Source organism: Falco biarmicus, chromosome 3, assembly GCF_023638135.1.
Source record: "Falco biarmicus isolate bFalBia1 chromosome 3, bFalBia1.pri, whole genome shotgun sequence".
Lineage (NCBI taxonomy): Eukaryota > Metazoa > Chordata > Aves > Falconiformes > Falconidae > Falco > Falco biarmicus.
The window spans coordinates 108,569,523-108,596,742 of record NC_079290.1 but is presented as its reverse complement, the minus strand read 5'-3'; the positions used below and the strand labels follow the sequence as shown (position 1 = coordinate 108,596,742).

Sequence of the window (27,220 nt, the reverse complement as noted above, 5' to 3'; positions counted from 1 at the left end):
GCACTGAAACTTTGCTTCGCACACCATTAATCTCCTTGCTCTCCAAACAGCGCGGAAGCCTTGCAGGGTGTTTGTCTCACCCGCAGCCCAGCCAGGAGGCTCGTGTCCATAATAGTGATGAGTTTTGCACACTCGCTGCACCCCGGCGCTGGAGGCCCCACTCTCAGCTCGCTTCTTGGCCGTTTCGACCTGTTCTGCCCCATCTTGCTGCTGGACGGACAATCTCACGCTGCCTGAAGCCCCAGGAGTGCAGCCTGCTAGCATTCAGAGCTGAAAGACTCCTAAAAAAAAAAAAAAAAAAAAAAAGGTCTTTTGGCTACAAGACCTTGGGGATGCGTAGGAAAGCTCCTTAAGGGACAACCCTCTATCTGGAGAATAAAAAGAGCTGATTGAAACCCCACAAGCTTTCCAGTGGTGACGGTGAACTCGGGACAGACAAAGAGATGCGATGTCCGTGTCCTCCGGTAATGCGGCTCCTTTCCCCAGCGGGAGCAGAAGGCCAGCCCCGACAGACGCCGGGGAGAGGTCTGCTCCTCTCTCTGACACTACCCACAGGCAATCACTGCTCCTGCCGAGGGAGATTTAGGCCTTCACTGTTCGGGCTGTGTGTTCCTAGGACTGTCTGACAGCTGCTAGCACACCAGGGAAACCGTCAGGGCAGCACTCTTTATACAAATAAAGGAGAAGCAGTATAAAGGCAGAACGAGTGCGTCTCCTACTAAGAAGATCGTGAGAGTAAACCAGCAAAGAGTGGGGAAAAGAGAGTCACAAATCCCAAAACAGAGTCTGACAAACATTTTTAGTTCTACAACCAAATAAATATTTTAACTCAGATTTACCAAGAACAGTGAGACTCGGTTCAAAACCCCTATATATACCAATGTACGCTTGAATGTCACACCACGTTGATTATGTTGCTGTAAGTCATGCACAAAACAGCCCAATTTATTACAAATATTCACACAGAACAAAGGACAGTATAGCTATACATGCTGGGATACAGGCCACTTGCCCTGACTACACTTACTCCATCAAACCCCCGTGTAAGCAGCCAATCTTTATCGACAGGGTTTAGTGATATTCACACGTGGCTCGTGCTATCTGAAGCTCCAGAGATGACCGCTGCTGCTGCTTGCTATGCTTCGATAGCTGTGGACTCCCCTCTGCCAGCACAGCACCCAGTTTATGCTTAAAAGCAGATTCTCCCCAAAGTATACTATGAAAAAAAAAAAAATCCATAGGAATTCTGGTATGTATTGTGGAGCAAGAAGGAATATATAAACATTCATAGCTGCTGTATTTTAGACAGCCACACAGGTTCAGTTAGAACAACCGCATTCCATTGACTAGAAAGCAGAATTTACCTGTGTTTACTTGTGTCACAGCACTACTGTATCATTCCCTGTACCCTCTCCTTCCTCCTCCAATAGGTATCACTTCAATACTTTCTTCACAAAGGAAAAAATACCATTTATCCTTAAAGCTCTGTCTCAAGGTATTTATAATAGAGATGAAAAAAACCCAAAACCAGTTTGAGCCATGCCTGTTTTACAGCAGGTATTTCCACAGCTCTCGAAGACAGACATCTTTGCATACCACCAACCTCAACAGCAGCGTTACTGGAGCTTGTAGAAACATCATATATTGGCCAACCTGAACAGACCCAGCGACAGATGACATTTTTTACATGCCTTCTGCTGTCCCCAGCAGCCTTTGTTTCCCTTGAACGAAGATACTGCAGTTGATCAAAGGTCGCAATACTACAAGGGATATCTTCCTTTCACTGCAAATATTCAAGAAGAAGTACGTGGACGCCCTTCTGGGCCTTGCTACCATCTAGTTAGGACACTGTTATACAAGTATGTCCTTAGTTAAGTTGAATCAATAAAAGGGCCAGGTGTCTGTTGAAAGGGAAAGCTACAGAGGTACGTTAAACGAGTGCGGTTTTTTTTAATCACAGGGATGTTACCACATCTTGGGTAACACACCTTAACCCCGTGAAATGGCAACACCCTTTTACTTAATCAGAATGAGTTTGTAGCCAGGAGCTATATGCAAAGCTGCTCGGGGGGCTCGATCTCACATGCTTACATTTGCAAACAGATGTGTAGAAATCCAGAAAACATCCACTGGACGGTCTTTTGGACAGCCTTTGGCAGCACTTTCAACCTCCAAGCACAGCTCAGATAGACTTGCTACGACCCTGGCCGCCTGATGGAAGCAAGCCTTGCCCCATGTTTTCTTTTATTATTTCACTGGCATCAAACAAGCACCAAATAGGTGACACATCTGATCCGGGGCTGCTACCCTCACTGTCTTTGCCAGGCTTCTGACAACCAGTGTAATACATTTGACGCATTTACAAATGATTATACGGCACCTGAGAGGATGCTGTCTATGCGATGCAGTCCAAAACCACATGTATATCTTACTAAAACATAAGAACACAAGTAAGGGAGTTCGTCCTAGAACTGGTGCCATTGGCCTTACCTTTTCATAACAACAAAACTGCACAGGCAGCAAGGTATTCAGCTTCATCAGTAAGATCAAGGCAATACTTAGATACAACGAACCACAATAAAGAGTTTGGACCTCGGATTCCCATCTGTGAAGCAGGCATCGTCTGAGAATTCAATATACTTTTTGTCAAATATATCCAATTCTGAACATGAGAGAGGGCCTATACCGTTCACAATTGCATGAGAAAAGCAGTTTTGCAAATCCTTGTCTCTTCCTCCATAACACAGAGAATATAGTCACTTCTTTACTTCCCCTCTCAATCCTTCATTTACAAACTCAAACACCCCACAATCGATCCCAAAAGACATGCTGATTACAAGTGCTATTGTGAAATAAAGTTATAATGCAACAAATTCCAAATCTCAGTGTACTGTTCAGTGAGCATCTGGTGAAGCACAAATTAAATATTACAGTTTATTTCTGAATTATAAAAGTATATTTTTTTACGATGAATGAACTGGTGTGGACCTCGAAAAGCAGTAGCCTCTGAAAGCAAGCTGGAGTATCTGTGAAAGGAAAGGCTCTTTGCTTGTTTAAAAAGATGCCAACAGTTACAAGGAAGCAGTCTTCAAGAGTCAAAGTAAAGGTTTCTTCAGTCAAATATACACTGCAAGGCTCTAATTCATATCCTTCCCTGCTACGCTGCTGCAGATGACGTTACGCGCCCATTAACATGCCCATAAAATCTGATCCGTTCTGAATGGTGATGGGAGCTCCAGCACTGTTATCCACAAATATGGAGGTGTACTGGCCAGCCTGCCGAGAGAAAAGAGGGAAAGGGAAATTATCTGATGCTTCATCCCAGCATAAAAGGGGGGGGGCGGGGGCGGAAAGCATTTCACTGCCATGAACTAAGCACAGAAGCCTCCTGCCCTTTTCCCTCCTGGGAACAGGACCTGATCAAATATTTTTTTTTATTGCAACACTACAGTCTTGATTTAGTGGAAGAAATTTTCTGTAGTGAAACTGTGCTATAGATTTATTCCTTGACTAGACTCCTACTGCACTAGCATCATTTTGGGTGACTAGTCAAGTGGCCATTTGTGCTTCACATCCCCTGCTATGAAATGGGAAATAGAATTACCATCTTAACAATGCTAGGGAGATTTGAGAAAGAAAAATATTTAGGGTCATTCCTCAGAGGGGAGGTTACTTCTGCAGCTTAAGATCAGAATGGGCAACGCAAGTCTGGCTTTTGTTCCTGTTCCTGCCACAGCTTCTCTCTAGTCACTCCAAGTAAGGCATTTAACTTCATTAACCTTTGAAAGAAGATTAATAAAAGCTTCCCCGTCTCCTGGTGAGAAGAGAGCCTCGCGCAGCCCACCAAGCAAACCAGTACAGCGATTCCGCCTGCACGGGCTTACCTGCAGCTGCAGTAAGCCGTGTACGTAGATAGTGAAGATTTTGCTGTTACTTTCCAGACCAGCAATGACTTCCAAAGACCTAAACAGTAGCAAAAAAGAAAAATAAACTGCTTGAACACCTAAGGCAGTCACAATACTTGCATGCAGAATGACAGTAGTCTCATGACCTCCCTAGAAATAGGACCTGCTGGTTCTAGTACCCATCTGGACTAAACAGGTGGCCTGTTGACTTGATTCGAGCAGTAATCAGCTACCTCGAAATGAGAATGGTAGATTCTTGTCCTCACTGTAGCGTCTAATGGAAGACCTAGAGAGCACACAGGATTATGAACACAAAACTGAGCTGGAGGCAAGAGCTGGGAGCCACCTTCTCTGACAGAGGTCTTCCTCAAGGTCCTGTAGTCTCCATTCCCCAGCCTTGAACAGGTGCTAGACACGCTCTTTAGATTTGTCTCCATCCATACCAGTTATCCCAGTTTGCTGACCCCCACAACAGTTTCTACGCTTGTTATTCTGCAAAGACCCAGGTATATGCATTCTGCCAATTACAGTTCATCCATTTCCAAAGCATGAAAGGCGTATTTCAACCTTAATATATGCAGTCAGCCTACGAAAGAAAGAACATATTCTGCAGCTGAAAGCTGTTTTGGGAGGACATTTGGAGCAGGGGTCAGAAAAGCACAAAAAAAAAAAATATTGTGCTTTAGTTAAAATTCAAGGAAGAGCTCCAGGTCACTCTTCAAACACTGGGTTTTCCTAATATCATATTCTAATAGCCATTATATTCCTTGCAGGAGCAAGACATAGGACAGCTGCTCTCTGCTGCACCCGCAGTTTACAGAACACTAACTCAGCTCCTTTGTACAGGATTCGGGGTAGAAGGAGGTGCCTGAGACAACAACAATCAGAACAACTCCTGTAAGCTCAGTTCCAAAGCAATACGAAAGCACAGAGCTCCACGCCTGGCTAGTTCTTCCGATACCTGCCTAGCCAGTGGTAGCAGATGTAGTTGTTTTCCCAAGAAAACCAACCCCTTTCCTCCCTTTTTTCCATGAAGTGGTAGTGACGAAACCGAGCAAGTGCAAACGTGCTGTTTCCAGCCCCCTTGCAAGGAAATAACATGCATAAAAGGTAGGGGCAATTTGGCCCAGAGAGAGCAAGCCACTTGGCACCACCTTGACTGAAGAGCTCAGTCTGTATGCTTCTGCCAAAAGCCTAACTTGGGTGGGAACTTCCCACCATTAATCTCTTCTACTCCAACTGTCTCCTTGCCTCTAAGTTTCCACCTCTCTCTGCCGAAAGCCCTCGGGGCTCTTTCAGCTCCCTCAAATGAATGACTGTGTATGCTGACATCCCCAGGAAATTCCACAAGCACGGGTGGCAGCTCAGCCTGTGCCAGCAGAATGTCTGTCCAGGCAGATTCCCATCCCTCCACCCACCTTCCATGCCCCAGACCAGCCATACTCTCATCTACCATATGACAGAGAGGGCTCTCGGAGCCAGCGCTGATCCCGCTTTATGCCCACTGCTGTCCAACTCACTCCACTCTGGACAGCCATACAGGATAGCCAACCATAAACTGCAACCCTGGACAACTGATGAAAACTCTGAGTCACAGATCAGAGAGCTTTTATCTAAATAATTAACACCTGAGTCAGTTCTAAGACAAAAAGGATTCTGCTATTCCTGTTCTTTGGAGAATGTAGCTATAAATTCTTCAGATGGCAAGGTAATCTCAGAACACCCCAATAAACCTGCCTGGGCTGTATGTGACAAAGAGGTTGTTCACACATCCTAGCTAGAGCCAGAAGAGATTTCTAGAAGCTTTCAGCTAAAAAGACCTGCAATGAGGAAGGCAGAGTAGTTTCCATGGCCCACGGGGAAGCTTCCTATTCAGGTCACTCTTGTGCTTGCATTTACCAGAACAAGAAAGCAAAACTAAAGTCATGCCGAAAGCAATCAGAGACTGACATCCTTTCTTTAGTAATACCACTGTAAGGTTGACTGAATGGACAGCAAAGGAGAGAGAGACATAGACAGGCGCTGTCATTGGAGACAGAAGTAGCCTTCCAGAAGAAACATTTTGTTCTCCCTCAGATGCCTTAAATCAATTGGGAGCTTGTGGAATCTCAGGAAGGAACAGTCACCCCTGTCACTTTCATTTATTTTTCAAAACCGTTTAAATGGATTTTAGATTTTCTATATGATCCTGTAACTGGAGACAACGTAAAGCAGAGATCAGGATGGGAGAACAGCTTTTCATTCTTGGAGATCTTCAGGATCCATTTCACTTTTAAATCCTGTAGGTGGCTTCATAAATCTCACCCACTCATTCGCTCAAATCTTTATTGAAATACCGTAAGGTCAACATCACCAACCAACAATATTTTCCCGTATCCCAACAGGGATTATCTTTCCACATCCCAAAAGCATGTAGAAAAAGATTCTGTGGGACTTGCAGTCTCCGAGGAATCCAAGGGCTAGGGGCATGAGTCCTGTTCTTGATGAAATTGCTAAAATGAAGAGATTATTATAGGTGAAAAGAAAAAAGCATCAATGCTGAAGAAAGAAAAAAACCCAACACCTGATTACTGGAATCTGACTGGTCTTCGCTATGCAGAGTAAAGGACAGGACTAGGGATCTGCACTGTGCAAAGGCAATTTGAGAGAGCCACTTGTAAAAAGGGCAGTAATATTCTACCCTACTCATACCTGTTCTACCCCTGTGACTAAAGGCCTGGGCTGTCCCAAAATCACTCCCTGTCAACAAGCATCCCAGATTTCCAGATCAGGCTGAGGTCCATTCTTAGCACGATCCAAAGGAATTCTCACAAGTGCCAGAAATGAAATGTCCCCTAAGATCTGCAGCTTACCAGAATATAAGCCAACCCTTCAAGGGGCAAGAAGTTACACCCCCATTCTTCTCTGACATTGTGACTGCAGCCAGTCTGTCACTGCCTCACTTGAAATGCTGCAGTCATAAAAAACGGTTATAAAACAGTCTACAGGGCCGAGGAGGTGCCGGTTGCTCCAGTCTGCAAGCTCCTTGATTTCCCATCATGTCAGTGGGTGCACAGCTCCCTCTTACCCTAGTTACTAACGGGTACACAGACACCAACCGAGTCTTTTCCACAGGCCAATGAACCCTAAGAGAGGTTTATTTATTACACGAGGCTTCATGTCAAATTCACCCACCACTAAACTGAAACGTCTGCAGAGAGGTCAGTCCTGTTTGCAGCACTCTGACTCATGGAGCAGGGAAGGTGAGGGCTGAAGCAGTCAGTCCAGCAGCAAATGTATGGTTTTGTCGGGTTTAGGTTACACCTGCGGAGTCGTTTTACGGCTATATTTCAGTGGTGCTATCACAAGGCTGTTGCTACAGCTGCACTGGAAGAGCTGCGGGCAGGGCACAGCAAAGCTGCACAGCCCTGTCCAGGCATTTTTTCTCCCCTGAAAAGGGCCGAGCTGCAAGCAGACGCAGTGGCTACTCTGTGCAAGCGGCATTGCCCTCTGCTGGGTGTGTTTCAGCCCAACCGAGGGGCTCCGCAGCCCCTTCCTCCAAGCAAAGCTTGCCAAACTCCTCCAGAGCAAGCTGGCCTTCTCCGAGACACAGGGCACCTACATGCTGCAGCTGAAAGGATGACAGAAGCAGAGCAAACACGAGCAGCCACCAGTACACTGGTGCCGTGGCCCAGTGCATAAGGAGCAACACCCAAGGTCGCCATGGCCTAACAATTCTTTAGCAGAGTTTTGCTAATGGATCCCAGCAAAGGAAAATTCAGCGTGGTTATCTGAGCAAGCTCCAGAAGGCATCTGAGGGCTGCCAGAAGGTATCATACACCTGTGTACAAGCCTTGCACTCTCTGCCTCAGGACCCATCCACCTCTATTTTCCTTCTATTCATTCTTCTCATCACTCCAGCACTTCCATGGCAACATGAGTGAGATGCCATGATCCATTCAGGACGCAGCTGAAATTATAAAAATTTACCTAACCACCTCTGGCACAAAATTAAAGTGTTTGTCTCACTCTGTATGTTCATGATAGCTGAGCATTCGGCACCTTCAGCTACATCCAGATTCAGCTGACTTCATTCACAATTCTCTCAACATACACAACATTTAGCTATTTAGAGTAATTAGCACCAAAAGGTTAAAAATCAGAATTAAAAAAACCACATAAAACCTAAAAGCGAACGGAACTTCACTCTTCAGAAAAGTTCTACAAACATTTATCATATAAAATTCACTGTTGGTGAACCTGATTTCCACAGTTGGTTGAAACATCGGCCCATCTGAGAAAAATAATTGTCAAGACAGCATCGCAGTAACTCACGTGTATCGGTGGCACAGAGATTCAATGCAGATCAACACTCGGACATTATCTCTGGCTCGGAGTTGGACTTTACTCTTCAACTCACTGTGGTCTAGGGAAAGCAGTGGAAGGAATATAAGCACTTTCACAACATAGCAGACCACCAGTTGCTGGTGCTTGGCTTAACAGAGACACCAGTAACCTTGTGACTCCTGTATTGGGTTTGCACGTGAAGGTTTTAGTAGAGGGGGGCTATAGGGGTGGCTTCTGTAGGGGAAGCTTCTAGCAGTTTCTTACGTCCAACTTTGATTTGTTATGGTGGGCCAGCACCAGCCGGCTATGAGATGGACCTGCAGCCCCCCAGGTCAGTGCAGAGGGCAGGAGATGCTCCAGGCACCAGAGCAGAGATTCCCTGGCAGCCTGTGATGAAGACCATGGTGAGGCAGGCTGTGCCCCTCAGCCCATGGGGCTTAACAGTGGAGCCCATCTCCACCTGCAGCCTGTGGAGGACCCCACGTCGCAGCAGGGGGATGCCCAGAGGAGGCTGTGATCCATGGGAAGGCCATGCTGGAGCAGGCTCCTGGCAGGACCTCTGGCCCCATGGAGAGAGGAGCCCAGGCTGGAGCAGGGGAAGAGTGTGAGGAGTCCTCCCTTTGAGGAGGAAGAGGCAAAACCAACATCTGGTGACCAGACCAAAACCACCATGCCCTGTGCTGCTGGGAGAGAGGAGAAATCAGGAGTAAAGTTCAGCCCAAGAACAAAGGTGGGATTGGGGGAAGGTGTTTTAAGATTTTGGTTTTATTTGTCATTATCCTACTCTGATTTCATTGGCAATAAATTAAATTTATTTTTCCCCAAGTCCAGTCTGTTTCGCCTGTGACAGTAACTGGTGACCAATCTCTCCCTGTCCTCACCTTGACCCACAAGCCTTTTGTTACATATTCTCTCCCCTGTCCAGCTGAGGAGGGGGCTTTGGTGGGCACCTGGCATCCAGTCAGGGTCAACCCACCAAAACTTATCAGGAAAGCACCCTTCTGGTGTTAGATTATAAAATACTTCATCACTGAATAATTAAAAACCATTGAACAAACGCACTGGTGACAAAACACAATCAGAACTGCCTTGATGCAGTTCTCCATCTTCATTTCTTCTAAGGTCTTTTATGGAAGCCCTAAGTTCTCTGCACATGAATATATTTGGTCCCTAAACTCATCTCCATAAGAAGTATTGATTTGTTTGGTTTGCACGGAGGAGCTTGCTGTGGCTGTCGGTCTGGGGAAGCACCCAGCTCTAAGGACAGGGGTCTGGGTCATGGTACCAAAGGGAAAGCTCACTGCAAAGGGCTGGCATTGCACATACTTTAAATCAAACGGGACCCAGGGAGTTCTCCAGGACTCCTTCCTGCAGCTCTCAGGCAGTACAGAAAAGGTTTCTGTGGACAACACTCACCAATGTGGACATTAGCTGAAAACTGGTAGATGCCAGACACAGGTGCTGTGAAACGTCCTGTTGCCAGATTTAATCCCGTCCCCCGGAGAAAAGCTCCTTTGGCCAGAGGCTGTAAAATGAGAAAACCAGACCTTGATGAAATCCCCAGCACTCTCAACAATTGCCTCTGCCTGTGACAAAGAACAAGCTTACATGCATGAGAACAAAGCTGAAAAAATTTGTGAGGCTTATCTCCCCAGAACACACCTGCCAGATGGGCACTCTCAGCATTTGATGCTCACAAAAGGCGAAACGATCAGTATGAGACATGAAGATGCCCTTTTTGCTGATTGCCAGACTGTTCCAGTTTACCTTGACTCAGACTGTGCTTACTGCATCCCTATGCTCTGCTGGTCCTAGTGGCCTCTAGCCTCCACTGATGTTCTGCTACACAAGATCTCGCATTTTTTGAGTCAAGAGGTCCCTACTACTCCCAAAGACTTCCTAAATGGGGCCGAGCAGTGTCCCCGGGCTCAAAAACCTGGAACCTCATACACTGTTTTTGTGATACAAGTACAGAGAAAACACTTGTATGGGTCTCCAGAGGTTTTCTACCCACTTTAGGTTTAAGTCAGGTGGCTTTGATACTGTTAAAGAACGACAGCTTGGATTCTTAAAGATTCCATGTTTAGTTTCATTTTGTTCTAGCCTTGGATTCTACAGAATAGGCAAAAAACTAGTAAATAGCATGCAGCTTCTCCTCATGGCAAGGAAGCAGTCTTAAGTCAAACTCACAGCAGATTATCTGACTCAGACTAAAATAAACCCTGCAAGAAATGTTTATTGTTTGTTTTGGCCTGCCTCATGAATTTGGCTAGAGCTGGGGAGAAGCAGGAGTGGCTTCAACGGGCCAAGAAAGCACATTAGTCAGACTCTGCTTCCACCGCAAGGGCATTCTGTGCAATGTGAACGCATCCCCATGGATGCTGTCCTGAGACATTTGCCCCACATTGGTCTTACAGGACAGAAGAGCTGTTCAAGTCTGACTTGGTAAAGGCACACATACTGCTATATCCCCAAAACATGCACAAATACATAATTTAGCGATCTCAATAACCCAGCATTTGGACATTCTTTCCAATACCAGCTGGCAAAACGGGCCTAAGACGTGGTGAACAAATCTGGAGCAGTGCTGCCACAGGTGCTACTACACTAGGGAAAAAAAAAAAAAAAAGTAGTGGAACACCTTTGTTCAAGTATGAGAGGAAGTTAATTGCCTCCCCATTACGGTTCATCACAGCCAGAAATTGCGAGCTTTCACAGTGCAGGGTAGAAATAATTTATTTAGCTTTCTCTTTTAAACGGTGTAAAGCTGCAAATATTGGGGTCTGGTGGTGTTTGTTTAGATAGTTACTACATGGTAGGAGTGAACCTGCACATCCCAGGCAAGGGTCACAACAGGATAATTCCCAGTCCTTGTTTACCAAGATCTAGCTGTATTTTAAAAATTTCACAGAACTTTTCTAGAAATGTTTTATGTATGCATACCATGGTAAAAATTTATCCATGTGCAACTGTAGTGGCACTTCTTATAAGATCACATAAGTATAATGGGAAAACTGTAATAATGAACTGCAGAACAACGACATTTTGTACAGTAATTTCTAAGTCCCTGTGTTTATCAGTGGGCACTAATGTGTGCTTGTGCACAGAAACACACACAAAAGGACGTGCACAGACAACAGCCAACCTAACAAAGACTATGTGCTCTTATGCTATATCATTTTTGGTAATGCTGTTTCAGATTTACCTCACTGAAAGAGCAGATCCAAGCCCTGTATATGTGTAAAGCTGTACTGCATAGTTAATAATGTATAGTTAATTCATTCCTTTCTTGTTACAGCTATTAGCAGAATCAGCAACATAATTCCAAAACCACTGGCTGAGCGTGGAAGGCAATTTTAGGCACCAGTAAATTATCGCTGATAAAACATTCCTGTTTCTTCATGCCCTCTGTGGCTTTGTTATTCTTTTGCTCATAGAAATAGACAATGCAGGGAGAGGTTCTCTGGGCAAAATATTCCATTAAACCCTACGCCAATTAGAGCTCCTTGCTGCATTTGCTGCCTCACAGCAGCATACTCACCTAGCTGCTTCAGACACTGCAGGGATTTATATCTGAGAAACTGTTTGCACACAGTTATTTCAGACCAAAAGCAAATAAACTAGTGTCTAGTCATTCTGTACAAACCAAGCTCAGCTCCTCTGCCTCAGTTCAGCTCCTATCCCCACATCTCCCTCGTACACTCCATCGTTTACTTCCAGGTGGAAAACAGAAGCCATGCACCAAGATTTGAGATATGAACAGCCAGTATCACTTTTCAGTGACAAATGCTGTGGAAAGCAATGCGCTGACTTATCTGTTATTAAAGAACAGGATACACAGCCTGCACAGCAACCACAATGAACAAGGGATGCACCAATTTCCTGAAGCAGCAACAAAATTCAGCTGCCAAAAGGTAGACATTTAGCCTGACCTCAAGGCACAGGAGACACCAGGAGTCCTTCTGGGATCTTTCACCATGAAAAAAAAGCACGTAGGCCATCTTAGCCTTAAATGATCTGGTTCCAGTAACGTTCCTGGGCCCCAGAGAAATCCCACTTCCATGGCCTGTCAGAAGCTCCAGTTACTTCCGTTCTTGCTGTGTCACGTACCTTTCTGAGAGCTTCTGGAAAAGGCAACCATCAGAAACCTCAAAGCAGGAGGCAGAGGAGGAAGAGGTGTGGGGAAAGGAGTATCACATGTTTCGTTCCAGATATCAAGGAAATTGTGAGACCAAGAGGGGGAGGGAACATTCTTGGAGGAAATATAGCATGGAAGGATGAGAAAACCATTGTGCTCTCTCAACACTCAAGGTGAGAGTGACTTGGACAACACACTCAAATGACAGAATATAGTAGTGATAGGCTGTTTCTCAACACAGGTTCTTTCCACTATCTCAAAATGCTTTGGGTAAAGTCCAAATCCAGGAAAATTAGTCAACCCCTGTCATTTCCCTGAGAAGTATCAAACTGTTGGCTTCTTCACACTATTAAACTGACAGAATGGAGGGAGGGGAATGATCTCTTTCCCCCCTGCTTGGGTTGTTTAAAGTCAATGTTTTCATCTTTGCAAGAGCATCCCCTGTCTCCCTCCCTGCTAAATTCCCCTATATCAGAGCACAAGCTAAAACCAGACACTTCTTGTCCCAAAGCTGAAATGAAAGGCTGGCATCCAGAGGCCTGCCAGCCCTCCCACATCAGCTTCAGGGCCAGAAGCAATTAGAAAGAAGCTAGGCATATGATAACAAAGCATGGGAAGCATCAGCCTACGCACTGATGGCTGAGATGTCTTTATTCACATTTTCCCTCCTAATTAATGAGGCAGCAGATCTCTCTAGCCCTGCCCACACTTCAAGTACAATCTTGCCTCTGTGCCAGCACCCACAGTGCTGTCAAACCAGGCTTCCACAAGTGTATTTGGGAAAGATCCAGGAAAGCACCCTATTTAGAACACAGCCCCTGCCTCTAGTCCCGCAGCTGTGAGAAGTCCTAGCAGCAAAACTGCTTCATAGGAAAGGATCTGCTGGACAGGATTCCTCAGAAACGGGACTCGGAGCAGCTGGGAGGGAAGCTCAGCACCGTACTACATGGACAGTGTTAGCAAATGCTGCTGATGGAAAGCCATATTCCTTGTTTATATTCTTCAAACTCTTGTCACATCACAAAAGCAACCATGTGTCTGAAGGCCTTGTGGTATTAGATAGGCTTTGTGATTCCAAAGTCTAGAATAAGTCTCCTCAGCTACCAAGCAGCTGTTTGTTTTTAGCTATTACTTTGCCTAACATTTATACTTCCAATTCAGATCCTATTCGCCGCTGGATCAGAAATGGCTAGTAAAAGTTTTAATATCAATTCAACAGCTTGCTTGTAACCATGCTTATAACTACCGACAGCATCCCATGCTGGCGTGCTTGTCATTGTAACATGACTATAACAAAATTATACAGTTAACATTTATTAGTCTTCGATAAGACATTATGTAAAGAATTTGAGCATCAGGACTGGCCCATCTAACAAAACGATGGCTCTTATTTGGGCTCACGAATCCATAACCAAACCAATGGCTTCTGTCTGCCTCTGACATTTTTCTGCACTTGAACGTTACTCTGGAATTAAACAGGGTGTGCACTGTAAAAAAGAACAGATCCTTCAGACTAATGCCAAACATGGACAAGTCTTTCTCCATCATTAACTGAAATAAAAAAACCTGACTGCTGTTCGGACCTGTGAGACAGCCCTCTCTTGCACAGACCTGTTAGAACTTCAGTAAGAACTGTAATGAGATTCAGCTGGGCTGCAAGAGAAGGCAGAAAGTCTGCCTCTTGGGCTTGTCAGGAAGGAGAGGACTCAGAGTTAAATGTCCATCTCACTGCAGCTGAGCTTCAGTGCTGAAATCACCCTACGAGATCTTACTTCTGTCAATCACAGAAAAGGTAGTGCTATATTCATAGCAGCCAAGCCTGGGATGTGCTTCTGGGATTAGTCTGCCCTTTTGGGAAACACCTTTATCTACACAGCCACCTAGCAGCTTTGCAGACTGGGGGAACTACAGCTGATCTACGCACAATGGCTGTTGTGGAGTTGCACAGGTTCAGTCTGTAATCCCTTCTCACCGACTGGAAGTTCTGAAGTTCTACCAGGGTCTTCTTATCTACAATGACTTGTCCTTTTAGCTTGCAATGGAATGCCTCCTCTACACGTCTGTGGGGCGAAACTTCCTCCAAGGAGAGCAGGAGTGGAGGCAGCTGGCTAGGATGGGCTGAAATAGCCAGGGATGCTCGACGCTCAATGGCTTCTGGGAAGAAAAGAAAAGGTACAGGAAAATAAAGGCTTAGTTTAAGAGCCTGGTCTATGAAGCCATTAGTTGTGTGATTAGACTTCTGCACTTAACTCTTCGACTCAAACTAAGCAGCCCTGAGGAAACATTTTTCCAAAATTTTGACTGCCGGATAGGGGAATGCTTTAAGGTAAACGTTTGCAAAGCCAGTTCTTTATTTGCCATGGCGTTCACCAACAGAAGCATACCACAAAAGCACAAAGCTCTCACAGTCTTTACCTTTTAATATTTCCTTAAACTCCTGCAGAAGGACTTCCCGGGTGACTTCAGCACCAGGTGCTCCTGGAGGTCCCTGGGGACCGGGAGGTCCTGGGGGCCCAACAAGGCCACGCTAAGGAAGTAACCAAAGAAAAACATGTGAATTGAACCAGGCAGTTGCACTGACAGACCACAAATTCTCTCAGCCATGAGCCAGTCCTACAGGGCTGTCAGCCACGTGAGCAGCCCCCTCCACTATCAGTCCAACGACAGGCCTGATGCAGTAAGTCTTAAACTGACTCTCCAGCCAGCTGTGAATTCCAGCACTTGGAATCTACTCACATCTTTATGTGGGAGGATAAACTTTGCTCAGGTAAACACTAGCTGGTCCTTGAAGTACATATATACAGTGCAAAGCACAACAACAGGCACAAGACTAAGTTTGCCACTGCTGTATCTTCTCCTATCACCAAAGTATCATACTTTTACACTTATTCTGTCTATTCACTAACTAAAATAGCTATCTAGCCACATTATTACGTTATTTAATATACATTGCTCAGACATAATGATCACATACATGAACATTTGGTGTGACAGTAGAGCTCTCAAAAAAAATTAAACAGTTCATTCATAACACCTGTAAAAATTAGCCACACACACATTAGAGCTTTAAACTAGCAGTACAAACATGCAGCAGCGTTATCAAAGCTATTCTGATGTATATGGTTCCCAAGAGTTCCTGTTTCCTCAACTGAAATGCAGTAAACCTGCATGGAAGCACTCCTGTCTATCAGCTCACTAAGAAAAAAAAAGGAAATCATTAACAGCGTTATCATTAAAAGCATTCAAGATTATCTAAGCAGCAGATTAGAAGTCCACACATGATCAAGCATCACTCAGCAGATGATCAGTAACTCATTATTTTGAAATAAACAACTTGTCCACACCTTGCTTAATATATCCTTTGGGATACTTGGACTTTATCTAGTGGAAGAAAAAAACATTAATTTTATTTCTACTGAGCAGGAGAAAAAAAACCACACACAAAAAAAGGCTCAGTCCAAGAAACAGCTGGTTTAAACAAAAATGAATGTTGACAGTGGAATTCACACACCTTAACTTACAAAGCATATAGCACTCTTTGCCTCAGACTTGTCCAAAATACTCTGAGAAATTAAACACACAAATGAAAAAGCAGCACACTCTGGGGTGAGAAGGCAAAAGCTGGAGTATACAAAACACCTTGCGTATCAGTAGTGAGAAGGGAAGCCACACTGCACATTTATTAGCTGAGGGCGATATAGCAATAACCTACTAATTTCTTGTCTTTCCCTTTGCATCTCCTTTTAGAGGTATTGCCATCATCTGGGCGGTGAACAAAGGAGATCCAGGTCCGCCGTGGATCTGTGATTCGAGGATCTGGAGATTCTAGGATCTAAAGAGAAACAAGAGCAAAGACTGGTATCATCGTACCTCTAGCCAATACATGGATTCAGGGAAGGCAAAGTTTCCAGACCAAACTGTTGTCTGCTGCCTAAACCACATCCTTGATCCAGATGTACTGCATTTGGGAGGACATTGAAGGTGGGATAAAATGGAATTTTACACTTCTGTAACAAGCAATTCAGTTTGGATTATCCAGTACCATGCCACTTTGTCTTCATTTACAGGAGCATTGCAAATGCAGGGTAGTACTTCAGTCTGAGCTCTGACACAGTGTATGAAAGACACCAGCCTTCCAAAGAGTCCCATTAGAGTGGGATTTTTTTCTTCATAAGTTGCAGGCTAAGCCTGCCAGCAGAAATGTCCCAAAAGCCAGAAGATGCTGCACTTAAAACATCAAAATGCCTTTTCATAACTTAATAAGCTATTACCTGCAGGGCCTCCCATCTTCCTTTGCTTAAGAAATCAGTTAGAGCCAAGAGCTGGGAACCAGTGCACCTCAGAGACCTTTCTCAAGCTTCTGAGACTCTCAGCCCTCTGAAAGTCCTAATATGTGCCACAGAAAACCTGCCCAGATGCCAGAGATTGTTCACTACTGGCATCTGACATTTATCAGCTGGATCAGTCAAGCAATACAGGGAGATTAAAATGTACAGAAACATTTGAAATGCTCCACAACTTTCAAATCACAGGCTGCAGAGTGACAAATGTGCACACAGAAAAAAACAAAATCACAATGAGAAATGAAGTACATGTCCGATCACAGAAAAGATGTCTGTTGGCAAATTCAACTACCTTGCCCACTCCTGCATTCTGCAACTGTATCATAGCCATAGAGAAATTATCTAGGGAAGCTTTGACATTGAAGTGCCTAGTCCTGGATCCCTTCTAAACAAAGTCTGGACAGAAGAGAGGATCTGTCTTTATGAATTTGGATCCCCTTCCCATTGGACTCCCTCGTTCCCATTACTCACCTCCCAGAGACAACCAGAAGTAAGTGGTCAAATAGCCATACCTGTTGTTTTTCTCCTAGGCTAGGAAATTAACTTCTAACTTTAGACTGAAAAAAGGTACCAGAAATCATTGGTTGTCAATATCCTGCCCTGCTCTTGTCGAGAGCAACTAGCAGTTGGCTAGGGAGGTTCCAATCTGCTGGCACACCAGCCTCCCAAATGTCCTTCATGGTGAGGATAAAAGCACAAGCCCTCCCAGAATTTCACAAACCATGCTTAATTATCCAGAGCCATTAATGAAAAAGCCAGAGAAGAACTGCAATGAACACTTAAAAAAAATAAATCTTTAAAATAAACAAAAATCCCACCCTATGCCTATTGTAAACTTCTGGAATTCATTCAGAAAAACTGTTTTTGTTCTTCTCCTGGTGAGACAGAGCAGGTACAGATCAGAATTCCAGCAGGAAAGCAACACAAGGCAGTAGTGGGTTGAATGATATTTGAAACGATTCCTAGACCATTATAAGATTAGGTAAATCAATATTGATCTATCACCATTCAGGAGGAAGAAAACAAGATGGGTGTGGAAAAAGCATAGAAGCAAAGCCAGTCAACAGTGCGCTTTTCAGATCTAAAAGTGTTTGCCCCTGGATGTTAAGCTCCTACTAGTTTGACAGCACTAGACGGTTCTGCCGCAGCTCAGACACTATAGCTCTACATTCAGTGATCTTGCAAGGTGCTTCCAGCACAGCCGAGTTAGCAAACGCTCTACATTTGCTCCTTACCTGTCTCACTTGGCTCTCTAAAGCACTTGCCACTTCTCAGCTAAGTTTTATTGAGTTTTAATAACATTTCTAGTACCACTTATGAGCATAGATTCCCCTTCATCAAGTAGACTGCAGAAGCACATAGGAAACAATTACCCTTTGGAATGCAGGTAGAGCTGAGGTCCCAAAAGCCACAATATACGTCACTGAGAGCAACAGGAATTGGACAGAGGACTGCAAATTTTAGCTAGAAATGCCAGGGCAAACCCATTTTGAGGAGAAAAGACCACAGTCTGCGTGACCTGCTATGACAAAAACCCACGCAGCATAAATCGTTTGAAAATTAAATCTTAGAAGTCTGCTGGAGTTCCAGCTTGAGGCTGTAAGGAATGTCAGAGCTTCTAAGCTGATGCAGAGCCTGGAAAACTCACTCTCCGGCACGCATCCAGGCACATGGGTGTAGTACAAGGCACTTGTCCATAGATTTCTTAGCTGATGTGATCACAACTCTTTATTTCAAACAGCTTGGGTCAACAAATTATTTACAAGCCAGCAGAGTATGATGTACAAACCAGCTCCCCAGAAATCCGATGTGTCGTGAGCAGAGCAAGGGTATTTGTTAAATATACATCTCCACCCCTGTGAAGCCAACTATCTTCTCTATTTGGCAAATAATCTTAGGTTATTTACTGCTCAAACGCAATCCACAGGAAGATCTACTCCTATTGAATTGCTGTATTCACGCAGTCCACTTATCCTCCCCTCTGCAACATTCTGTCTGGAGTAGCTGCCACCTGCGCTCTAAGCCAGAGCAAGGACATCCCAAGACATTTCACCATATCATTCATGCATCCTACTGTAATTAACGATAGCCAGAGATATGGTTATGCCCACTCGCCTTGGTGCTCAAATTTAGCGCGTATCGCAAACGAGAGCAAGACACATATTCATAACAATCTAGTTTGTTATTTCTGTACCAAAAATCAGTCTTGAACAGACTCTTTAATGTTTATAACCACATTTTCAGTCAGCCGTAAATCGCATGTTTAGTCAAAGGGTTTTAGTAGGTTGTTTTAGCTGAATTACTATTTGCCTTTTTTATTTACTGCACTGAGGGCTTAAATAGCTTTTTTTTCCATTGGAAAGTAATGTAGATGGAGCACCACAGGAAAGCACGGGCATTGTGAAATTCGTTACCTCGCTAAAACATTATCATCTTCCCACAAATTGCTTGACTGCAGATTTTTGCAAAGCGTAAAAAAAGTCAAAGACAGGCCAGGAAAGTCCTTTGGTGCAAACCTCTCCGTCTATTGTACCACATTTACATCAAGTCCAGAGGCAAACGTTCATAAAGTTTGAAAAGTTCTTAGAACAGCACATGAGGTGCAGCTTATCTCTACAACAAACATGAAATATATTTATGGGAGTTCTGTAAAGATGTAATGATTTCTGATGGGAGAAGCTAGTTCTTTCCTACCCCACTTCATCTGAAAGCAGGCAGGTGCAGCATCACCACACATGAGGTCACACCTGCAGAGGACTGTATTTATGAGCATCGAAGTTTACAAAGCTCATAAATGTAGAGCAGGTAAAAGCCTACCCTACCCATGCTTTTCCCAAAGGGAGAAGATGTCTTTTTGTCCCAGTGACTGGGACCGACAGGTCTGTGGTAAAGCTGCAGTGCAGTTGACAAAACAGAAGGAAGCACCCAACTCAGGCAGGATGGAGTACTCCCTCAGTGCTGTAACAGAAGCCAGAGAAAGAACAGCTGGGTTGTAGAGAAAAGGAAAATAAAATCAGTTCATCCTTCAAAAAGAGCTGGCTCATGTGGCAGGAACTCAGCAGTGCAGTCTCCAGAGCACAGCACACACAAGACCAGAGTCTTAGGCGCTGGGATGCAGCATTTGCTGCAGATGTGGAAGAGACTAATCAAGTACTCCTGGTTTCCACCAGGCTCCAAGACAGGCATAAACTCCCCTCTACTGCAAAAAGGAGGAAACAGGCCAGCTAGAAGCAGAAGCCAGCAATCATGGGCAGACTCTGATCATTAACTGTGAAGACAAACAGATGTCCTCAGCCTTTCTGGAGCTCCAGCTGTGAAGAAACAGGCCAGAGCAGACATCTTGTCAGGGAGAAAAAAGAAATCCAGATGGCACATCCCAGAAAAATAAATTAAGAACTCCAGAAGTTTTTAAAGAAATAAATATAAAAATCCCATACCTCTCCAGTGGCTTGCTTAAATTACAAATCCCTCTACAAGACAGTCATGGCACTCCCCAATTTCTCCAGCCCAAGCATGATTGACAGTTAAAATGAATGTTCCATCCTTGTGGTATTATTATTTAATTACTATGGCATGCATGAGCAATCCCAGCAATAAGCATGCAAGCCTCTATTTTTCTTGGCAGCGGCAGCCTCCAGCAGCCAGAGAGACCTTGCAGCCAACTCAGGTATCAGTCAGGGCTGAGAACAGCCTTGGAATCCCAGCAAAGGGGACTTGTCCCTCCTGGGGTGCTGTTTACAGCGCAAAGCTAACCTACAGGAGTCTGGAGGAATCCTCACCTTAACTACAGTGAAATCAGGTTACTCCTTAACACTTGAAACAGTACCTCCAAAATCAACAGAATCCTTGCCAGCAATTTTTAATGAACTTTCAATCAGGTCTTTTAACATTACCTTGGAATCCCAATACAATGGCACCTACCTATCACTTCAGAACCAGTTTAGAAGACTGACGAGAAATTAGCCCACCCTCTCCCTAACTTCCCTCACAAAAAAAAAAAAAAAAAAAGAAAAAAAAAGACAAGCTGAGCTGTAATTTAGGCTGCTGTACGCAAACAGAACCTGTGGTTCTTTCTGGCTTTAACTCCCAGAACAGCACGCACTTCCCAGAGACACACACAGTCTCTGGCCAAGACTCAGCCAGCGTGGAAGAAACTGCTAGCAGAAAATCTACAGTCAAGTAGCAGAGTTTGGATCCTGAGAAATTTCTGAACTGTATCTGAACTTTCCTGAAATTCAAGGATGCTGGGATCCAGTCTGCACCTCTGCTAAAAACTACACTGGAATGAACAAAAAAAAATAAATCAACGTGACGTGTGAGCAAGCTTGTACACCTGAGAGCATCTCAAAGTGTTCTCAGGCACACCTAAGTGTTTCTCAGGGTGGAACAGGATGGAAAGAAAGCATGAAAAGGTTACAATTTTTTCAGAAAACAGCATCCTTTCCACCTGCAATTAGTCAGAGATGTGTCCAAGAACATATCTAACTATTCCAGTCCACAGCCTTTATGTCTGAAGTTACTGCCCTGCAAGTTTTGCTCAGTTACCTACATATTTGTCCATCTGGGATTGAATTATATTTAAGAATTCTTTGCTTAATAGTTAAGCATTTGCCAGCTGCAAAATGGACTCGACTAAGCATTTCAATTACCTTCATCCACAAATTTCTATGTTATTATACCTGATTTACACCAGCAAGAGTATTGTCAGCTTTGTTATGAAATTGGGAGCAAATTATTTATTTCAGTAGTGTATTTTACTTGGAAGAGGTTAAAAAGTGACAGACCACTGGTTTTTTAGCATGAAAAATCCTATGGCAGCTGCTAATAACTTATGGTTATACACACTCTTGGTTATTAATGAGATGTAAAACCAAGGTCCTGACCACTTGTGGTTTTTACAGATCTCTCAAGAATTTTCCCTAGAGCAGAAGTGTTAGGTTTGGCATCTTAGCCAAATCCGAAATGGAATTCCTACCTAAATTCCCCACTATGTTTTGTGATTGAAAAGTTATACTTCACTCCCCTAAATGGCTATCTCAAAACGCTTCTCCCCTCCACTTAAACACAAAGTACCTGCAGCAGCCACACCCATAATGAATTTAATTAATCTAATGGAACAGTTCGCATGAGCAAGAGCTATTCTGGGTGAGGAATGTTTGTGCTGTGTTAGCCATGCTGCAACGTTAACCAGTGCCACCCGTGGATGTACCAGTAAAGTTCTGTCTTGAGGGACACCACAAAGGCGAGGAACTGAGCAGCACCAACAGAACAGGAGCAGTGTAATGCATGTAGTACATAAACCCACATCTGATATAGGACTACATAATTTAATAATGAGCTTTAAAAATCTTATATACAGCTCTGAGAAATGAGACGAAGCACTGAATTATCTGATAGGCCGAGTCACAGATATATGAATCCAACGTTATTTTACATGGGCCACGAGGAATTGCTAGGAAGCCTGTTATTTGCTCTGGCATATTATGGACTAGAAGGGCTATAACAAGCCTGACAGTGATGACAGATACAAAACATGAAAGATAACATCTCCTGCTACAGACAGGTCCACAGTCCAGTCTCTCCCATGGCTTTACCACTTGTCAGACCACAAAAATACTTTTCTCAATTACACGTGCAATCACACACTTCAGGCTAAGACTGAAATCTCTTTACAGTGGAGGAATGCAATCTGTGCTATGTCACTGAACCAGCTGCTGTTTTCAACGGGAAGCAAAAGGCCCCAAAGAAATCATTCAGAGAGATTTACATCATAAACCAGGTAGACCTGACCCTAGATACCTGACAGAGACAGAAGGATCACAAAGAAAATAAAATTTCAAGGACTCTTTAGCTATATAGTGGCTAACTAATTTCAAAATATTACACTATTTCTTCCACTGAAGGTAAAATCCTGTTGACCTCAAATCATCCCTGAAATTTCACTGGGACACCGAGTCATTAATTTTCCCCAGGTTAGGATGCTGTCTTTGAGTTGCTTAGCTGAACTACCCCTAAAAGCAGCTCACAGAACAGCTGAAGCTGGAAGGGACATGCACAGGCTGTTTAATTCAACACTCTCTGCTCCAAGCAGGTGAACTAGAACAGGTTACTCTGGACCACGTGCAGTCAGGTTTTGACTGTCTCCAAGGATGGATGCTCCGCAGCCTCTCTGACCAGCCTTTTCCAGTGTTTGACCATCCTCATGGTACAGAGGCTTTTTTCCTTACATTTAAGCAGAATTTCCTGTACTTCAGCTTGTAACCACTGCTTCTTGTCCTTTCACTGGGCACCAAAAGTCTGCTCCATCTTTATTCCCTCTGCCCAGGTATCAAGTGGTAACTCCTGGTCAGCATCAACTCTATATAGCCAGTGGACAATCTACTACCGTTAACCCCTGTTAGCATGCTACCACGTCCTGCAAGGCAAAATCTATGCCTGGAAAGGAGAAGGCAAGCCTGGCGAGTGGCAGCTGCAGGTACTCAGCCACACAGTCAAATTAAGAAGGTCCAATAGATTAAAACCATCACTCACATTCTGCTCTCTCTTAGTACACCTGTGTCAGAGAAGAAAACTCATGTGCTTGCAAGCACATCACATTGACAGCAACTCAGCAAAGATAAGACTGGAGAAAAACTTTTAAAAAACCACAAACCAAATACACAGTTCCCTTGGAAATATCAGGTTTATCAGGAGATTTGAGATTTCTGCTTCCCCGTTTTAGGTAGAGGTTTCACCACATGACTCACTCATGCATCGTGAATGTTGAATGGGAGCTTTCTACACACCTATTTGAAAAGAATTCCCAAAAGAAATTTGTCCCAAATTGTTTTGCTTAATTAGAAGGAAAAGACATCTACCTTTTCAATAGTATGAATAAAAAACACTACTCAGCTAGTATTTCATTCCCTGCTCCTCCTGCTTTGATAAACCTACCAGCTGGCAGCAGAGCGTTCCAAGGTAAACACAGCCCTAATTTTTACTGCACAAGGCCACAAAAATTCCACCTTTCCTGTTATGTGCTGTAGAGAAATGAAATGGGACACTGCTGTTGTTCCATGAAAGCATGCCCTGTACAGGAAAGTGAAACAAGACTGCTCACAGAAGTACCTTCACAGCTCAAAGAGATCAGCCTTCCACTTTCAACGTTCCTTTAGCTTGATAGGTTAGGTAAGGAGAGCTTCGCTATTACTTTCCGTCTTCCCTCAACTGAATACAAATTGTGGTGCTTTGCTGTAAATGGCAACTGTCAACGACCCCAGAAATGGTGACAATCCTTAAGCATTGCATTTATAGTATGTGTAAAATAATCCCTTAGTTTGGGCAGGTGCTATATATAAATATAAATACAATACAGTCACCCATGACATTTAGAAGCAATACTTAACTAGAGAGCCTGGATGTCAACCTCAAATAGATTCCAAGGAGAAAACTTCACAGTGCAAAATTTGGGAGTGGATATCAAGCAGAGCTCATAAGCATTTACATCAAAGATTTGGTTTCATCCTATACTTACTCAACAGAACCTGCCTTCACTGACCTCACCAGCTCTTACTGCAGCCAAACCTTTGCCATGGATATTTTAAAGCAAAGTATTTCAACACAGAAACTGCAGCTTCCAAACAATGTCTGTTTTAATGAATGCCCACTAGCCTTCAAATGAATACTGTGTTTCTTCTAGCAATAGTAGATGTATGACTATAGCAGAATTAACCAGGACCAGTTTCTGCTTGCTTTTACAGTCAGAATATATTCTGCTTGCAGTCCAATACATTTTACATCAAGCCAAATTAGTTCCAGAATGGACTGAAATTTAGTTGTACCAGATAGATATCCAGCCCCTTTTGCAAAAGCAGAATGAAGCAGCGCTAGAAGGAGTAGAAGAAAGTGATTGATTATAAGCACCTCAAGAACTTAGCATGTATACAACCTGTCCTGACAGAGCCCTGTGATACACAGCAAAAAATTAGCTACAGAAACTCTGCTTACAGTCCCCTAATGATAATTTTAAGTGCAGCAGCCAGCTTTTTTATGTAGAGGATTGTTTCCCAGACTTGCCCAACCTTAACCAATTACTCTCACAATAGCATTGAATAGGATATTTAGAATGTCAGCCCAATTGTTCTAACTTGCCCCCTCTGCCATGCCCCAATTTTTGACAGGTTTGTTCCTCTATTGCTATAGTGACTGCCATCCCTAATGTTTGTGATCAAAGTCATGTTTTAGAGGTCACCTCCATTTGAAACAAGGGACATTTTTGTGTGAGCAGAGGAGGGAGGGAGGGAGGCAGGCTGTGTGGTAGGGGAGACTCCCTTCTTTCTCAGTGTTGTAGTCTCCCTTCCATTTCATCCTGCTTCTAATCCTAGGACCTGCTTTTAATTCCCTGATTCCCCTCTCCTACTCCCAAGCATTCTATGCAAGTGTTCATCTTAAAGGATTCTGGGGGGCACTGATCAATTGACTGGAAAATTTTTGCATCTTTCATCCTGGGGTGATTCTCCCAAAGATGTAACTGGACAGATCCTACCCTGCAAAATTCACAAAGTCCAGCAAGTCATTCGCTACAGCCATCGAGGTCTCATATATGCAGCCTTACGCTTGTCACTTATGCACAATTAGCACCATCCTGAATCCTTTCCAACAAGACCCACAATCACCTTGAACAGATCATCTGGCTACCACAAAATTTCTCGTCTGTAATTTTCAATCACCACAGCCTCTCTGGTGGAAGGTGCAGTGCAGGAAAAGCTCAGGCATGCTCAGATGTTTATACTGTTGTATTTGCCCAAGAAAGTTTTGAAATAATATTTCAGAGAGTAAAGGGTTTGCCTGCAAGAAATACATTAATATTCCAGTCCTACTGTACTGGGATAGCCCACTTGCATTTTATTTCTTTTTAAATCACTTTTTTCTGAACAGGATAGTGTTCATATACTAGAACTTAAAAATGTCTTTACACTTCATCAGATACTATGTGACTGGAACTTCAGTCATGCATATTCTAAAATAAATTCTAATCATAAACTGTAGCATTCCAGTGTGTGCTTCAGTAAGCTAGAAAATCAAGTCATGCAAAGGAAGAAGAGAGAACATTTCTCTTTAAAATCAAATAGAATTTGGCAAGATTGCCTCAATCATTGGAAAAAGAAAACAGCACCACATTACTGCCAGAAATAAGTTCTACCCAGCACTGACAACATACAAACACCTACCTTGGGATGTCCGTGCAGTTCTTCACTGTTTGAGAGGGTAGCATTGAAAGGCTCTGTATACTGATTAGGTTCTTTCTTCATCTTTCTCTCTCTCTTTGCTGCTGTAACTCTGAAGAGGCAAAACTGCTGACAAAGTAAAGTTGCCACAAATACCCAGGTGCACCCCTTCATTTTGAAAAGGGAGGGGCCAAGTCAGGAAGAGCACTCTCCAAGCACAGAAACCGTCACCACCAATAACAGGAATAGACACAGACTTCTCTCTAAAAAAAAATTAAAAAAAATAAAAAGGTTAAAACGATTAAAGATGATCCTCTGGGCTATGCAATGTCAAATGAGCAGCATGCATGGATGCACTGGTTGCTGGAGAGATCTCTGTTCAAGCAGGACACATGGAAATGGTATAGATAAACTTGTTTGAAAATCTGGATTCACTCGAAGAAAGAGGTAAGTCCATTCAGCCTCTTGAAGCTTACATAAATACAAGAGGCCCTGGAAAGTCCTGCCACCCACCTTGAAGTGTCACTCCCCCCCCCCCCCCAGCCCCCCCCAATAATTCTTCAGACTTGTTTAAAATGCACTCAACTATGAAACCTAGAGAAGTCAAATTGCTCAGGGCAACAGTTGCTCAGGCCAGAGCTGACAACATAAACTCATTAGGGGGGTTGTTAGGTTGTTCTTCTTCAACAGGAGATTTCACTTTCTGTCATTTGAAGCACTGTGTTCAGTTCAAAGCAGGCTTGAATACGTTCCATCCAGTCTCTCGAGAGATACTTCCCTTTCCTCAGTGACAAGTCCTCATCCTTTCCTTCAAGATGCTGGAGAACTGTAATCCAAGGTTGCTACAGCCGCTGCTCTTCTGAAGGGGCTGAAAGCATCACCGCTCAGCCCAGTGCTCAGCCTTCTATGAAGAAAATTAATTTCTCATGTCATAAAAGTTAAAACAGGGAGAAGCAAAGATTCTGAGGATGTACCTAGGTCCATCAGGAGCAGATAAAGTTTTCCCAAGTCTAGCTTTTCTCCCTCTTTAGCCGAGTGTATCTTCACTTTCCTTTAATGAGACGATGAGCAGCAAGTCCCGATGCCACAAGGAGCTGTCAGGATGTAGAATCTCATGTCTTTTTCATCCTCACCTCTCCTCACACCAGGCAAGGTTTCAGGTACCTTGGAGTGGAGATCATGTCTGATTTTTTTTGCTGCTCCTTTCCCCAGCTGCACACTGGCAAAACCCTCCTCAGCTTTTGCTTTACCTCAGCAAATAAGTACTTCTTTCCTGAATGAGTTTCCATCAACTTCAAGAAA

General features: G+C 43.8%; 1 protein-coding gene across 3 annotated transcripts in view; it reads right to left on the bottom strand.

The window, feature by feature from the left end:
- Positions 1-411: 411 nt before the first annotated feature.
- Positions 412-27,220, bottom strand: part of C1QTNF12 (C1q and TNF related 12) — a 28,394-nt gene continuing 1,585 nt past the window's right edge. Inside the window, exons 2-10 of one of the 3 annotated variants that reach the window (XM_056331063.1) lie at positions 26,505-27,210; positions 25,922-26,181; positions 16,082-16,201; positions 14,785-14,896; positions 14,294-14,523; positions 9,648-9,756; positions 8,220-8,310; positions 3,885-3,963; positions 412-3,276 (exon numbers count right to left, since the gene is read on the bottom strand). In XM_056331063.1, coding sequence (XP_056187038.1) covers positions 3,178-3,276; positions 3,885-3,963; positions 8,220-8,310; positions 9,648-9,756; positions 14,294-14,523; positions 14,785-14,896; positions 16,082-16,201; positions 25,922-26,092 — 1,011 coding nt within the window. In that variant the 5' untranslated portion in view covers positions 26,093-26,181; positions 26,505-27,210 and the 3' untranslated portion in view covers positions 412-3,177. The remainder of the gene's footprint in view (positions 3,277-3,884; positions 3,964-8,219; positions 8,311-9,647; positions 9,757-14,293; positions 14,524-14,784; positions 14,897-16,081; positions 16,202-25,921; positions 26,182-26,504; positions 27,211-27,220) is intronic. The other 2 variants (XM_056331064.1, XM_056331065.1) reach the window with 2 other exon arrangements.